Source organism: Rhynchophorus ferrugineus, unplaced genomic scaffold (genome assembly GCF_030347505.1).
Source record: "Rhynchophorus ferrugineus isolate W39M unplaced genomic scaffold, kcgeb_rfMv2 rfM6, whole genome shotgun sequence".
In the NCBI taxonomy this organism is placed as follows: Eukaryota; Metazoa; Arthropoda; class Insecta; order Coleoptera; family Curculionidae; genus Rhynchophorus; species Rhynchophorus ferrugineus.
In genome coordinates, this window is record NW_027472585.1 from 27,527,833 (window position 1) to 27,544,113 (window position 16,281).

General features: G+C 31.6%; 2 protein-coding genes across 2 annotated transcripts in view; one reads left to right on the forward strand and one right to left on the reverse strand.

Annotated features, from left to right (window-relative positions):
* Positions 1 to 16,281, reverse strand: part of tei (irregular chiasm C-roughest protein teiresias) — a 979,218-nt gene that overhangs the window by 608,685 nt on the left and 354,252 nt on the right. The window lies entirely within an intron of this gene.
* LOC143198268 (uncharacterized) lies at positions 1,408 to 7,037 on the forward strand. The gene is made up of 4 exons (XM_076407399.1): positions 1,408 to 2,087; positions 2,372 to 2,642; positions 2,700 to 2,819; positions 6,991 to 7,037. Exons 1-4 carry the CDS (start codon positions 1,587 to 1,589, stop codon positions 7,035 to 7,037), a joined length of 939 nt encoding a protein of 312 aa, XP_076263514.1. The 5' UTR covers positions 1,408 to 1,586.

A 16,281-nucleotide genomic window follows, 5' to 3' on the forward strand; every position in this document is an offset into this window, starting at 1 on the left:
CTAATATTTTTCAAGTATCATACATTACAAAAAATAACTGGAATTATAATAGAAAAGACTGTAAAATATTAAGTACGAAGAAAAGATATTGTGTTTTATTCATGTTTGTTAAAGTGAGTTTATTCATAAAAATTTCAAACGCTATGCCATTTTGATCACTTTTGTCCCTTTTCTGTTAAAACCATAATTACGTTGTTGTAAAACTTGTGAGATTTCTGGACGAAGAATTAAACCAAGTAATTTGAACAAGCCTTGTTATACACCATTAAGAGAGATTTCTAAAGTCGTACGGGGCAACTCTGAGCAGTAATAAAAATAACCAGCCATTATTTCTTAATTTTCACCCAATGGATACCACGAATTTCAGCAACCATTTTTTAGCACTCTCAACGTCAAACTGAAGAAAATATCGATTTTAAACACAAAATTTTATTTTTAATTCAAACTTTCAAAGTAAAAAGAGACCAAAAAAAGTTCAAATTGGAAAAATTATTATATATACTAGAGATGAACTGACAATATCGAACACAGAGAATAAATTAACTGACATATAACATTCAAACTTTGCATCATTATAGACCTATTTATGCCTACTTGGTTACAACAAAAATTGTAAGAACTTTTTTGATAAGATGTATATCATATATTCTGCTAACAGAAGTATTTATAAAAGTTACTTATGTTGAGAATGTTGAGTAAATATAAGCTAATGTTTACTACGTAACTAATCTAGCTTGAAGCAATGAGTCAACAAAGTTGTTCTAAGACAAGGATTACATTGAAAATATAAGCGTTAATAATAGAAATAATAGATAGCAGCTCCGTACAACATGTCACAGGTATTTAGTTGCAATTTTTAGTTTAAATATTTCAATTCCAAATAAAATCTTAATATTGTCCAACAGCAATTTAAAAATACATTTGACACATTTTTAATGGTACGATAAATTGAATCTAACCTCCTAAATTATATTTGTGTTAAAAACTAAACTAAAATTTTAAAAAATATTATAACATAATCTTATATATAAAAATGAATCGCAAAATATGTTCCTAAGCGCATAACTCAACAACGCCTGGACCAATTTGGCCAAATCTTTTTTTAAAATGTTCGTTGAAGTTCAGGGATGGTTTTTACGGCGAGAAAAATTAGAATTATTGCTGGAAAAACCCTAAAAATAGCCCTTTTTGTTTGAATTTGTTTCGTGTATCAGTTGACAATTCATCTGTCATCTGTCAAAAGTCATCTGTAACAGACAACTTTTTTTTTTTAAATTTGATATGACTTGAACTCAAATCCTTTTAATCCGTACGAATTGTTTTATTTATTTAAAATTTTTTATTTGTTTAAAATTTAATTCAAATTTTAAATAAATAAAACAATTCGTACGGCTTAAAAGGATTTGAGTTCAAGTCATATCAAATTTAAAAAAAAAAGTTGTCTGTTACAGATGACTTTTGACAGATGACAGATGAATTGTCAAGTGATACACGAAACAAATTCGTATATCGTGTTTTGTGCAGAGTGTTTAGTTAGTTAGTGTTTGTTTAGTTCGTGATTAGTGAAAAAATAATTTATATTTGATATGCCTCCTATAAGACGAAGCAATTTAGGTAGAAGAACCAGAAATGCTATAAACCAAGCTAATTACCGATCTAATCGTACTGCACAAGAACGTGACGACGGAAATGAACGTGAAAGAATTCGGATATCACAAACGCGTGAAGCGCGAGCGCGACATTCAACTAATAATCGCGCAAGTTTGAATCCAGCTGCTTTCAGTTACGATGTGTCAATTGACTACAGTAACTACCAATGTGTTGTTATTGGTTCTATGAACTTGGTTTGCTCACACTGTAAGGCATTAAAATACAAAAACGATGCCAATGGATTGTGTTGCGCAAATGGTAAAGTGAAATTGATACAATTGGATCCACCACCAGAACCATTGTACTCATTGGTTTCAGGAATAGGAACAGATTCTATACACTTTTTGACACATATTCAACAATATAACAATTGCTTTCAAATGACTTCATTTGGGGCAACAAATGCAGTTCGGGAAAATTTTATGCCAACTTTCAAGGTATGTATTATAGCAGTTACTCATAATTATTTTAGCGAACAAAATTTTCTGTCACCAAAGTTAAGATGTGTTACTAATCTTCAATTTCTTAATCATTACGAAATATATCACTTAGTCATCATATTATATGGTGATTCAGTTTCAGTGACACTTTTATTATATTTTATATTTGATAGATATTAGTTAAAACTAAATATATACTTTTTAAGATCAAATATTATTTAAGTTTGATCATTGACAATCCATTAATTTATACCACACCATAATATTTTTTTTATTTACAGATACAAGGGCAAATATATCACAGAGCAGGTTCACTGTTACCAGTGTCAGATAGCGACAACAAATTCCTGCAAATTTATTTTATGGGCAATTCACCACAAGAAATTGATCTGCGTTGTGCACATAACAATTTAGTAAAAAGGTCTATTGTAGAACAATTACAAACTTTATTTCATCAACACAATCAATTGATTATATTGTTTAAAACTGCCCTGGATCTGATGCCATCCGATAATCACAAAATTGTAATCAGAGCTGATAAAACACCTGCAGGTCAACATACAAGACGTTTTAATGCACCAACTATTGATGAAGTTGCTATCGTTGTAGTTGGAGAAAACTTGGAATCCCGTGATATTGTTTTACATCGTCGGAATTTTCAATTACAACCTATAAAGGAAACACACCGCTCATATGATGCACTGCAATATCCCATTATATTTTGGCAAGGTGAAGATGGCTACGATTTATCGTACGAAATATGTAACCAAAGGGAGTGATATGGCTGTGATTGGAATTGGTGCAGAGAATTCTAATGATGAAGTTACCCAATACCAAATGGGCCGCTATGTCAGTAGTAATGAAGCAGTTTGGCGAATATTTTCTTTTCCTATTCATGAGAGACACCCTTCTGTTGTTCACTTAGTTGTGTATTTAGAAAATGGACAAAGAGTGTATTTTACAGCACAGAACGCAGTACAAAGAGCTGCTCAGCCACCATCTACTACATTAACCAGTTTTTTTGAGACATGCCAAAACGATGATTTCGCACAAACATTGCTATATTCTGAAATGCCAAAATATTATACCTGGAATCAATCCTTAAGGAGATTTATACGACGGAAACAAGGAAAACCAGTTCCAGGATATACAGATGTATATTCCACCGATGCGATTGGCCGGATTTATTCAGTACATCCAAGCAATGATGAATGTTTTTATTTACGACTGCTATTAGTCAATGTACGTGGCCCAACATCATTCCAACAGTTACGAACTGTTGATGGTGAATTGTGTGGATCCTACAGAGAAGCCTGTCAACGTTTGCAATTGCTTGAAAATGACGCTCATTGGGATCAAACTCTCAATGATGCTGTAATATCATCACACACTCATCAAATACGAACATTGTTTTCTATAATCATATCTACATGCTTCCCATCAAACCCAATTGATTTGTGGATGAAGTACAAAGATTATATGTGTGATGATATTTTGTATCAAATACGGAATAGAATGGGAAATCCAAATATACAAATCAGTGAAGAAATTTACAATGAAGCATTGATTTCAATTGAGGACATGTGCTTGATAATGTCAAACAAACTATTAATTCAATTAGGCCTGACCGCGCCCAATCGTCCAATGCATGACGCTTTTAACCAAGAGTTGCATCGAGAAAGACTGTATGATCTCAACGCTTTGAAAGAATAAATTCAAACAAATCTTCCACTGTTAAATGAACAACAGAAGTATGTATTTGAAACTCTTATGAAAGTAACAAATGATGAAACTGGAGGGATTTATTTCTTAGATGCACCTGGTGGTACAGGAAAAACTTTTTTTATTTCATTAATATTAGCAACAATTCGCTCACAAAATAAAATTGCACTTGCACTCGCTTCGTCGGGAATCGCAGCAACTTTGCTTGAAGGTGGTCGAACAGCCCATTCAGCACTAAAATTGCCATTAAATATGCAAAGCAATGAAACTCCAACCTGCAACGTTTCGAAGAACTCTGCAATGGCAAAGGTTTTGCAGCAATGTAAATTGATTGTTTGGGATGAATGCACGATGGCACATAAAAAATCTTTGGAGGCTTTAGACAGAACCTTAAAAGATCTACGTAGCAATAATAACCGATTTGGTGGTGCAATGATTTTATTAGCAGGAGATTTTCGTCAAACATTGCCAGTGATTCCACGATCAACGCCAGCTGATGAACTCAATGCATGTCTAAAGTCCTCCAATTTGTGGAAACATGTTAAAGTACTTCATTTAAGCAAGAATATGCGTGTCGAGTTGCAAAATGACCAATCTGGAAACATATTCTCTAAACAACTCATTGACATTGGTAATGGCAAATTTCCTATAGACATGTTGACGGCTTGCTTTTGCTATGACTATAAACAAGTCCCAGGGGCAATCATTAAGTGTTTGTGGTATTAATCTAGAAAACCCATGTTTCTCACATGGTCAATTGTATGTTGCCTGTTCCCGTGTTGGAAAACCATCAGATTTGTTTATCTATGCGCCAGGTAATCAAACAAAAAACATCGTATACCACAAAGCAATATAATGATAATAATAATAATAATTATGATTCACATGATTAACAATAAAGCGATTACTTACTTTTCAATCCTTATATATGTTTTATTTAATTATTTTTTATTCACAACGCCCTATCACCAGGGTGATGGTTCTGTTCAGGAGAATTTTTTAAAATACGTAGGCACAAAAACTGCCACATTACAAATCTTTTTGACAGGACGAAGTCTGTCGGGTCAGCTAGTTATTAATATTACCTTCAAGAGTTTCATAATTGGTTAGAATCCACAGCACTTATTCTACATATTCTCCAGTGTCAGTATTTTCACACATCGCCAACGGGTGATATTACGAAAGTAATTGTATGACTAAGAGACCCTTCTAGAGAGATATCGTTTAACAGACTCACACAATATAAAGCCCTTAACAAAAGAAGAATGATCCCAGATAAATAACTACAACAGACCCCTGTGAGTCATTTAAAGAAATTGCTTTAGGTCTAATCAAGGATCGTCCATATGGCGTCGAATATGGTACATTGTAGTGGAAAAATAACTGGTTTCGCGACAAAATACTTGCATAGATGTAGAAAGTCGGATTTTATATTGTATAGAACAATCAGATTTCAGCTAATTAGTTTTTAGCAAGTTTCTATAATTTTAATATTGTATATTTTTTAAACGGGCTAACAAATATTAGCTGTATATTCCATTTTTATTTTACTAAACTAAAGAAACTAGTAAAAAAGTTTTATCTTCAAGAGATAACATGTAAATAATATTTGGATATTATATATATATGGATCAGATCTATTGCTTAACGTGGAGGATTTGCATCATGATCCTCATCATTAAACCTAGGGATTATAAGACCATGACAAGAAACATCCAGCCTGATACAGACTGGTTAGAGACGCCAGTAGATGGTTGTTCTTAATTTTGTATAATATTGGTTATAAACAACCACAACTAATTATAAGCATAACTTAAAAATTAGCGACTTACTTGAAATATTTCACTATTTCTTACTTTTCAATTGAGATTATTCAGACATCACAAAAAAGCTAATAAGAAACAACTTAAAAAAGTACAAAAAATTGTAGTGAAAATGTTATTAACTCGACACAGTTGCTACTAAGACCATAAGTAGCAGAATTCCGTGTAACCATAAGGTTCTGACCTCAGATAAATCAATGAATACTGCCCACTCTAATCTAAAAATTAAGAGAAGGGTATTGAGAACTTTACAAATAGCTGCCAAAGGAAGAAAGAATATAGATTTCACAATATTTGTGTGACTTACAATCTAGATGATATTGGAAATTTATAATTACGATGGTATGTTGTTTTATGGTATTTTATTCCCCAAATAAATTATTCTGACTAAACGAAAAGATCAACGAACAAACGTGGATCCAAATAAAATACCCGAATAACTTGCAAAAAAAGAACCATCAATCAAAAAAATCTAAAAATCTGGAAATGATAATAACACTTTCTTTCTGGATGAAGTTCTAAATCTAAAATCTAAAGAAACACCAAATAAAGTAAAATCTTATTTACCAAATTCACTGCTATCTGTGGGTATATCTGTGATATATAGGTATTTGAAAAACTCTTGTTATAAAGGTTAAAAACCAATCATAATTAGAAAAAAGGTTATATCTATACAACAATTTAGTTTTGTAACCTTGAACATTCAATAATTAACTAGAGGCATAGAATCACAAATTGAAAAAGCTTACGCAGTGAAAATAGTTTCCTCAGCAATTTGCATTGTTGCATTGCTACATTCTTGTAGATCAAGCCTTCGATAAAGTCTGACACAAAAGACTCATATCTAAACTCCATAGGATGTTCAGAGTTAAAAAGCAAGAAAAATCTTACTCAACAATGAAAGACATAAAAACCAGTGTACCACAAGGCAGTGTTTTAGATTCTGATTCTCTATACACATGGCATACTACAAATAGAATATGTTACTAGGCTTACATTTGCTAATGCAACTGCGACACTTGCTATTGGAGACAATAGCGAAGAAGCCACAAAAAACTACAACACGCAAGTAATAGTATAAATAAGTGGACATAGACATGCAGAATAAACATCATCGAGAGTAAATCAGTGCATATTGAATTCACCTACGACAGAACTGCTCATATAACAAAAATTAGGAATAATACTGTTATTGATTGCAGTAATAGTTCTAAGTACTTCAGGATGAATTTCGACACAAAACTTCAGTGAATTATCCATACATGGTAAGTGGCTGTTGCACAAGCAGATACTAAAATAATTATGAACCTATGGAATTCAGTTCCAGGGATATTCAATTACAAGAAGTATTGTAGGATTGTGGATGCACCATAGAGACAGTACTTTCGGATTGCAACTGTAATAGAGAAATTTAAGAGATTTGCATCAAGGCATGAGGAAAGACTCCACTCCCATGGTAACCATAATGCTGCAACTTCTAGACAAAACTGATGGTTCAGGATGTCGGAGAGATAAACTAGAAGTAGTGTTACCTTATAAAATTCTTATATTTATTTCTCAAAACAACGTTTTTATAACATCTGCCTTTTTATAGCTTTATGACGGTATTTTGAAAGTGATACTAACTTTTATTTTATTAGACTAAGAAAAAATAAGGGCCAATGGGTCTTATTAGAAAAATACTTGCATTTAACTCACTGTAGAGACAAATTGTAAGTTAGTTGGCAACGACTAGTAATAATATATTATTACATTTCTTTTAAAGTTCCATATTATTAAACTTGTATTTATTTTAAGTTTCGAAACATTAACAATACTTTACAATTTAAAATACACAATACCGCTATTGTTCGATTCAGACACATTATATTTCAAATTGTTGGTAACTAGCTCGATCTATAACGATAAACGAAAAAAATAGCCGGGACTCGGCCATTGTTCGATGAACAATCACAAGCCATAAATCCATATTCATGAGCCGGCAAGGGAGCGTACAAAGCCTTCGGAGGTATCGAACCCTCCCCGTATAAATCTCAAGGATAAGGTTCCATTATTTTATTCTAATCAACTGAAATCCCAATGCAAATTCCCTGGACTGGCTTCCGCTATTGTTGTAAGGTAATAATTACCTAGTCGAGATGTAAATTAGTTACCGTTCGGCTACTAACGAATATGTATTAGACGACGATAGCTATGTAGTTACCAGGGTCAATATTTTGATATGAATAAAGACTAAAATTAAATTATCTTCAAGAAGTGAACTCTGGTGAGATAGGGGAAGAATAATTATCGCCCCCACTTTATGAATGAGTATTTATTTAATGAATTTTGTTTTTAACTTATACGTTAGTAAATTAAATAAATCAATCAATAAGTATTCTCAGTCTAATATAGGTTCAAGTAGTGTTACCCTTCAATCGATATCTGTAGAAACTTAATGTCATTTCAACTCATAGTTTAAAAGTTGCGAGAGAGAGAGTAATGAATAAAATATTGTTACTTTCAAAACAATGCATAAGAAATTTAAACAAAATAAAGAAGATTAATGTTGAAATCAAAATATGACTGCCTAAGCATTATGAAGACTATGCACAAGCAAATCACAACTAATTGAGAAATGTGGTCTTATGAAAAAATGTTTTTATAATTTTACACTAGAATAAGTTTGTGTGAGTTACTTTCGAAGATACTACGTTCAGCCAAACTGCATCAAACACTAAGATGCTTACGATTCAGAGCATATTTTTGGAGTGGTTGAAGCCTTGTTGTTTGATCTTGTTTATCCCATGTATCCCACTTGCCTGTTGGAGTAAGTTGTATATGAAAACATAACGAATGGATCAATGGAGTTCCTTATTATGTGGACACATGAGCAATGTTAGACTCAAAACTGAATGAATTACCTAGTAGAAAGAGCAGCACTAACCTTGATTTGAAATGGCCGGTTTTCTAAGTATTAACTGATACATTAATTTACAAGATCACTGAGGATATATAATTTTAGAGCCTTGACAATCATACCTTGGCACCAATCTTTTGGAATTTTACGACTATTTCGCGAGGGCGCTGGCATGTCTTCTTTTTTGCAATATTTTAATAAAATTATATCAAATATAAACGAGCCTCCAAAAAATTTAACATTTTTGGCACCTGAAGATAGAATTGATGGAGCTACTATAAACACTTTTTCTATTAATAACATATTTTATTAACATTACATATCCTTATCCAGTATTAAAGTACAGTTGTTAAGTGATGTGTTATTACTGTTCTGTTGTACTTGCATTCAAACACAAGAGAGACGAGTACAGGATTAATACATTAGTATGTAATTCCCCAATAAAATACTTAAATCAAAAGTATATTAGCGGAAGAAGAGAATATAAAAAGTAAAGTTTTTGCGAAACCAACACAAATCGTTCTATAAAAAAGGCATCAAAATGTATAAGAGTGTTGGTATTAATGTATTACTCCTGAAGGAGAATATTGAACAAATAAAAATGTTTATCATACCTAGACTGTTAATATATAGAATGTGATGTAAATATACTTAGAGCAACTCAATTAACAGGTTTTTATAAAGGATTTATATAACAACAAACAATTAGTAAAAAATCAAAATATTTTTATTAATGATATCAACAAAACACAATTACAGAAAATATAGTATTGAATAAAAATATTACATTAACAGACTTATTATAATTATTTTCCAATCTGTATATCTGTAGTGATCCACTACAGCCTCCACACCACCCTCTTAGCTCTTTGTGTTTTATTCCTTTTAAAAGACAAATTAGAATGCGTTGCTATTCCATAGTCACATCGAATACAGCATTCATTGTATATCTAGAGAAATACACTGAAATGAAATTATGATAATGTTTTAAAATTCGTAAATCCTAAAATTCGGCAAACATGTTGTTGCTATGATCATATATGGTGTTCTTTGAACTTACTAAGAAACCCCAGCTAATTACAATTAACAATTACAAATACAACTAATCAAGTAAGTAAGTAATTCCTGGTTTGCTTAATAATATGCCAGTTAAACCAGGTGATTTATTTAACGAAAATAATACAAGATCAAAAGATACGATTGTCGTTAGAAATTTAATTAACATTCTGTGTCTACAAATAGTGGTCGAGAATATTTGTTGGCGGATAGATCTCGATTGTGTGAGGGTTTATAATAGGACTGAAGGACGGAAATGTAAGGTTTGGAGGGTATGGGAACAAACATTCAGTACATCCCGTTACGAACAATGTTATATTATTATAGGTGAATGATAATAATGCAAAAGGATGACTAATATACATTAAGCACTTTTATATGCAATTGTAATTTGTATTTCAATATTGTAAAATATAATTAAAGTGTAATTGTGATATATATATTCTAATGAGCTATTTCCATGTCTTATTATACGAGGGTCACTATTTGTATTTGTGGAATAGGAAAAGAAACAAATAGTTAAGCTGCGAATATATTTTTATTGTTTTTCAAAGTACTCGCCATGATTATCGATACACTTTTGTTGTATATGCTTAAATCAATTTTCAAAGCATTTATTCCATTCCGAATGAGGTATCTTCAAAACATGATTTTCTTCAATAGCTTCTTCGGGCGATAAAAATCGTCGAGCACGCCGAGCCGATACGAGCCTCTTTCTGAGCGATTGTCAAATTGCGTGGGATCCAACGCAAATATAACTCTCGCACAGCTAAGTGTTCACGTAAAATCGCTTGTATGCTGGTGGGGATGCCTCAATCTCACAATAGGTGACATGATGATCTGGCTTAATCATTTCGCATACAGCATCGATGTTTTCTGGCACAATAGCCGATTTTGGAGGACCTTCACGAAACTCGTCGGACAGCGAACTATGACCACGAGTGAATTCACTAAATCAGCTGTACACGGTGGTTTTTGATGGCATTTCATCGCCAGTCAAATTACGTTCACTGATGCACTCTTGTTGTGATAATTCACGTCGAAAATCGTAAAAAATTATCGCACGAAAATGTTCATGATTCAGTTCCATTTTTTACCGAGGCGAAACTTTCAACCAAATATAAAATAAACAAATAGCCTACATGTGACAAAGTGTCAAACTTTGCGATGGAACCGTCAGATGGACTCACATGACAACAGTGTTGTCAATTCTCGAAATATAAATAGTGACCCTCGTATGGGTCTGTATATGTCTTATTTTATGAGAAATTTAATTCACATTTGGCATTAATGTGTCTTATTTTTTGTTATTAAACTTTATTAATTTATAGGAAAATCAGGTTTCGTTTTGACTTTGACATTGTAAATAGAATTTTTTGTCGCATACCTCGTCAAAATCTTGCTGGTTAACCCAACTTGTTTGAATTTTGGTTATTTAACCATTAACAAATTCAATATATATATATATATATATATATATATATATATATATATATATATTCATTTGTGACCATGTTTTCGTAGCCTTCGAGACAATTGTAGAATTCCATTACCGGAAAGGTTTTTAAAGTTCCTATCGGTTTCAATCTCTTTGATTCACCCAGGACAATGCCTTCGAAATAGAATTTGTGGTGGCGGGAAATAACTCTAATAATGCCTGTAAGAATGCCATGTAAAAATCATAAAAAAAAACAAAAAGCTATCGGCCGATTACTTATTATATATTACATAATAATATACTCATTAAATATGTTCTAACAAATTTTGCGTATTAGGAGGACCTTTTTTCTTTAACATTTCTCATCGACTGAGGAAAGAGCTACCACATTTGGAATTCGTTATTTAGAGGTGATTAAACTTACTAATGAACATTTGATTTTGGTATGTGTTTTATTTGATCTTGTACTGAAATATAAAGAGAAATGCTTAACGTCTATGCAAGCTTTTTTGAAAAAACAACGTTCTAGTAAAATTGAACTAGAAAAGTATATGTGTGTATAAAATTGTGCTATTTATTCACTGTCTGTGAAATATATGTATTTATTGCGTATATTTTATGAATGTAGAAAAACGGGAAATATATATTGCATCACAGAAATTTTAGTATTCTAATTAATTTTGAACTCTTTACTACAATAATTTAATAACATTTAAGATTTCCATGCAAAAATTCACCGATGATTGACCAAAATTGATACACTTTAATCAATGAAAATATTCAGAAAACATTACAATGAAACACAAATATAATAACACATATCTAGAAATAATATTAGAGTTAAAATATGTAATGTTATTATTCAAAGAGATTAGCAATCTTCTACTAAAAATAGAGTGAACTATTCAGTCAAAAATAATATACAATAATACATAAAACATTTAGTCCTTCTGCGACATTTTTTGTAAAACAAATCACTGGAAAACAAATTCTTGAAGGCAAAATTCCTCTAATTCGAGGGGGCATCTGGATTATATGATGGATGTATCAAAATATCCCAGTCAATATGAGTTTGGTGTGGTGTTATGGTAATGGAAAATATCAGCATTTGCTATTATTGGCAACAGAGAGTCGAATTATTTTCCCACCTCGTCAACAACTTAGAATAACCTTCCTTAGCATTAATAAGGACGGTAAAATCATTTATTAAACTTCTGCGGTCTTGGACCACGAACCTATTGTCGCTTGTCATTTATTGAACACTTCATTGTCGTAAAACATCTGCTTTTCGTCGTCAGTTATCATGAGTTTGATTTGAAAAGGCTAGATTTGCAAATGGAAATTTCTATACAAGTTTCAACTTTAACACCAAACCGGCGTTCACTTAAGCGCTGCTCTCATCAGCAGCACCAGGTACGTTTCATTATACTGCAATTTTTCCTTTTCGGGTAAGTAAAAAATCGAAATATGATGAAAATCACCGTTTTGTGGAATGTGGGATTCAATTTTGTAAACTCAATTTCAAACGAGTTATATTATGACTCTATCGAATAAACAGATATTATTTTTCGCCCGACCTTATATAAATCACAGGAATATAATTTTAATATTTTACAATAAAATATAAAATATATTTAATATTTGTATATAATATGTTTATCAGGTGAAACGAGTGTTCAAACAACTACAGCTCGTTGAAAATACCAGTTTGGACATAATTGAGAGGATTTTAAAATTATCTTTAACTTCCGCTGAAGTACTGACATTAAGAAGAAATTATAAGGTTCAAGATCTCCACTTCACATTCTTTTGTCAGTATTTGCTTGCCACTAAATAGCATGATTTTATGAATAAAAGATTTAGATACATTTTATTAGCTGATTTATCAACTATTTTTGTATTATTTTCAGACTATTGACATAACACGCGACTTACAAGTTAATAGATCACTATATGTATAGCGGACCATATACCAAATTATCTATATTACATGTACCATTTTATGTCTACCAAAGCTGTATCAAATGCCACGAGACATTATATAATATATATTGTGCTATTTAAGAGAATAATTAGACTTACTTAACTTACTTACATACTTAATTAACTTACTATCTACTTATCGTCTCAAACTATATATCTATACTTATATAGCGCTACTAGAATTAAATCCATGTTTTTTTAGTTAGCCCTAACCCTCAAAAGATGCGTGTATAAATTTTACAGCTGCCGGATCATTAGTTGATCATGAATTATAGCATTTTGAGTGAAGCAACTTCTGTTATTTTGAAAAAAATGGATAAAAAGGAATTTCGCATGTTGATAAAATATTGCTTTTAGGAGGGAAAAAATGAAACAAAAACTTGGCTTGATTCCGAGTTTCCGGATACTGTTGCAGGAACATCAACCATCAAGGATTGGTATGTTAAGTTCAGACGTGGTGAAATGAGCACCGACAAAAAACGTTGTTACCGACGAAAACATTAAAAAAATCCACAAAATGATTTTAAATTGACAGTCATCCGAGTGGATTGCACACGATGAAGCCGCTCCAAAGCGTGGGAAAAAGGCAACAGACGGCTGGCAAGGTTTGGCGTCCGTATTTTGGGATGCCCATGAAATTTTCATTGACTACCTTGAAGGGCCGGGGACTTCTCGTTGAATTATAACAATATCTTGATCAGCTCATATTCCAAAATTTGGAATTCATTGTACAAATATATTCTAGTACTGCTACGAATAGAATTTTAAAATTGTTTCTGAGAAATATCGATATAAAAATAGCTTTTTTATTAATGGGTGAAAATATAACAGTTCAACGCTTTTATGTTCACACATGATATTGTTGAATAATAAATATAATATATCCCAAATAGTTTTATACATGCGTTATCAAGATGTTTAATGAATTGCCTACCTCAATTTGTAAATTCATTTCAGAATCAGACTATAATTTCCTTGTCATTATATTCTAGGTAAAAAAGACATAATGCTGTCTGATAAAGTTCGTAGGTGAAACCGAACTAGTCTGTCAAAGTCGTCCGGTTGTCAAACGTAAGCAAAATTATTAACTTTAAACTACAAACTATTATACATGTGTTCTTAAATGTAGTTTTAATACCTTCGATAATATATGCATTAGATGTACCATAATGTTAAAATAAACTATATGTGTTTGATAACATTTTAATTTCATTATTTTATTTAAATTATAATGTTGTTGTATGTCAAAGCCAAACTGAACTAAAACTCAGAGTTTATGCGCAGCGGCCTATTGACGTCACAAATTAGATGACGTATGTACAAAATAACTTTGAGGAGACTATACATTTAGTGTTATAGAATAATCTGGTCAATTATTGAAAATCAAACTATCTGTTATAACAAATTTAAATTAATAGAAAAACATTATTAATGATAACATGCTATGTTGATTATTTTTATTTCCTATTTTAATTTTTATTTACAGAGAAAAAAGTCTAAAACGCATATGAACCATAAAACTCACCATACGACAAAAAATATAATTCTAATAAATTATTTGTCCCGTTTCCTCGCTTTGTTTGCATGTCTTTCGATGCTAAACCAACAATAGACAATTTTTCTAGGCTTGATAAACTACGTGCGTGTAACCTAATAATACTAAAAGGGTAATTCTTTAATACATTATAGTAAAACTAAACTGCGGGTATTTAGGATGGACATAGATAAGGACAAATCAGAATATATTTTAGGAGGGTTATAAAAAATTAGTTTAACAAGTCTGCTTAATTATCGGACGATTCACTTTTAGTTTCCTATCAGACATATATTTTATATATCCTCATGAAATTAAATTTTATTTTGTAATTGATTTGTGTTTGTTGCAAAAAACTGTAGCGTAATACGAATTTAAAACTAATGAAATTGTCTCAGTTCGAGAGAAAACACGTTGTTTATTTAAAAAGGAATAGACGGTGCCTGAGTATCGACGTTTCGAACCGTTAAATGCTATATTTTCACGGAACATTGGCGCAAGTTTGTTTCCGCAATTGGCAAATGCCGCCGATAAAATGGAGCGCATTCTTTCGTTTCCTCACCTCTCGTTAGAAAGGTTATTTAGATGACTTTTTTTAATCCAACTTTTTCCAACAATTCTATTAGTTGGTATGTTTATTATCAGCATTGTTACTTTCTGTTTACGATATAAAGAATTCCTTGTGACAATTTATATATGTTTATTATGAACGGTGGTAATCATTTCATACTGACTCTCTGTACATAGGAAAATGTTACGAAATTCCTAGCAAAAGTCAACGATTTTACTAATAACTCAAAAATTCAAACTGTTCATGTTTCTCTCTGACATGAGTGAGGGGTAAACGATTACCTCCCAGACCTCTGTGGTGGAGCCGGCCATTTTGGTAGACGACACAGCTAATAGTTCAGAAAAAGACATGGACCAAGAACACGCAAACACGGTGAAAAATGCTGTCTGCGGAATACCGTAATTAACCATTTTTACCCAAGATCAATCTTTTGAAATGTATAAAATATGAAATATTTTAGGATAAACATTCAACAATTTCGGTGAACGTATAACCATTTCACAATGAATATTCTGGCACAATGTATTATTTTGGAAAAAAATACAATCTGAATCAATTTTCGTTTATAAGGCTTGTATTTATTGACGTTAATTATTTAATGGATATCACATATACCATGTGTCGCGAAATTATAAAAGAAGTAAAACTATTAATGCTATCAATTCAATTTCGTAAGTGATAGGTAAGCATATTAACATAATATATAATTTATTACGCATTATAACATATATTATAAATAATATATTGAGATATATATTGTTTATTGAATATTTTCGTAAAGTTTTGTCCTTGAAAACTGACTGATTCGAATTCAGGACTTCAGTTTCATCACAGACAAACAGTAATAATTTTGGCATTAAACATGGCCTTAGCTCTTTGAGGATACCATACGATTGTTCAATGATTAGATATCTAGTGATGATAAAGTACTTTCATCGTACAAAACAAATTTTTCCAGAGACTACAAAACATTTTCCCCCTTGTCATGTAATATTGTAAAATATAAAGTATTTTTAATTGCTGAACTTCATTTTCAAGCGCCCTCCAGCCACTGCGTCAATTTTAATGTAAGCGGTAAGGGAGCTCGCTTAAGCAGATAATGAAAAGAATAACAGTCACCTTCCCAACGAACGTTTACGACTGTCGATATGATTGAGGGTTGCAA

Excerpts from the sequence above, each read along its gene's own strand:
- LOC143198268 (XM_076407399.1), top strand. The coding sequence starts at position 1,587 with ATGCCTCCTATAAGACGAAGCAATTTAGGTAGAAGAACCAGAAATGCT. Across the intron at positions 2,088-2,371 it reads ATTTTATGCCAACTTTCAAG|ATACAAGGGCAAATATATCA; the intron begins GTATGTATTATA and ends TTTTATTTACAG. Across the intron at positions 2,643-2,699 it reads AGCTGATAAAACACCTGCAG|TTGGAGAAAACTTGGAATCC; the intron begins GTCAACATACAA and ends CTATCGTTGTAG.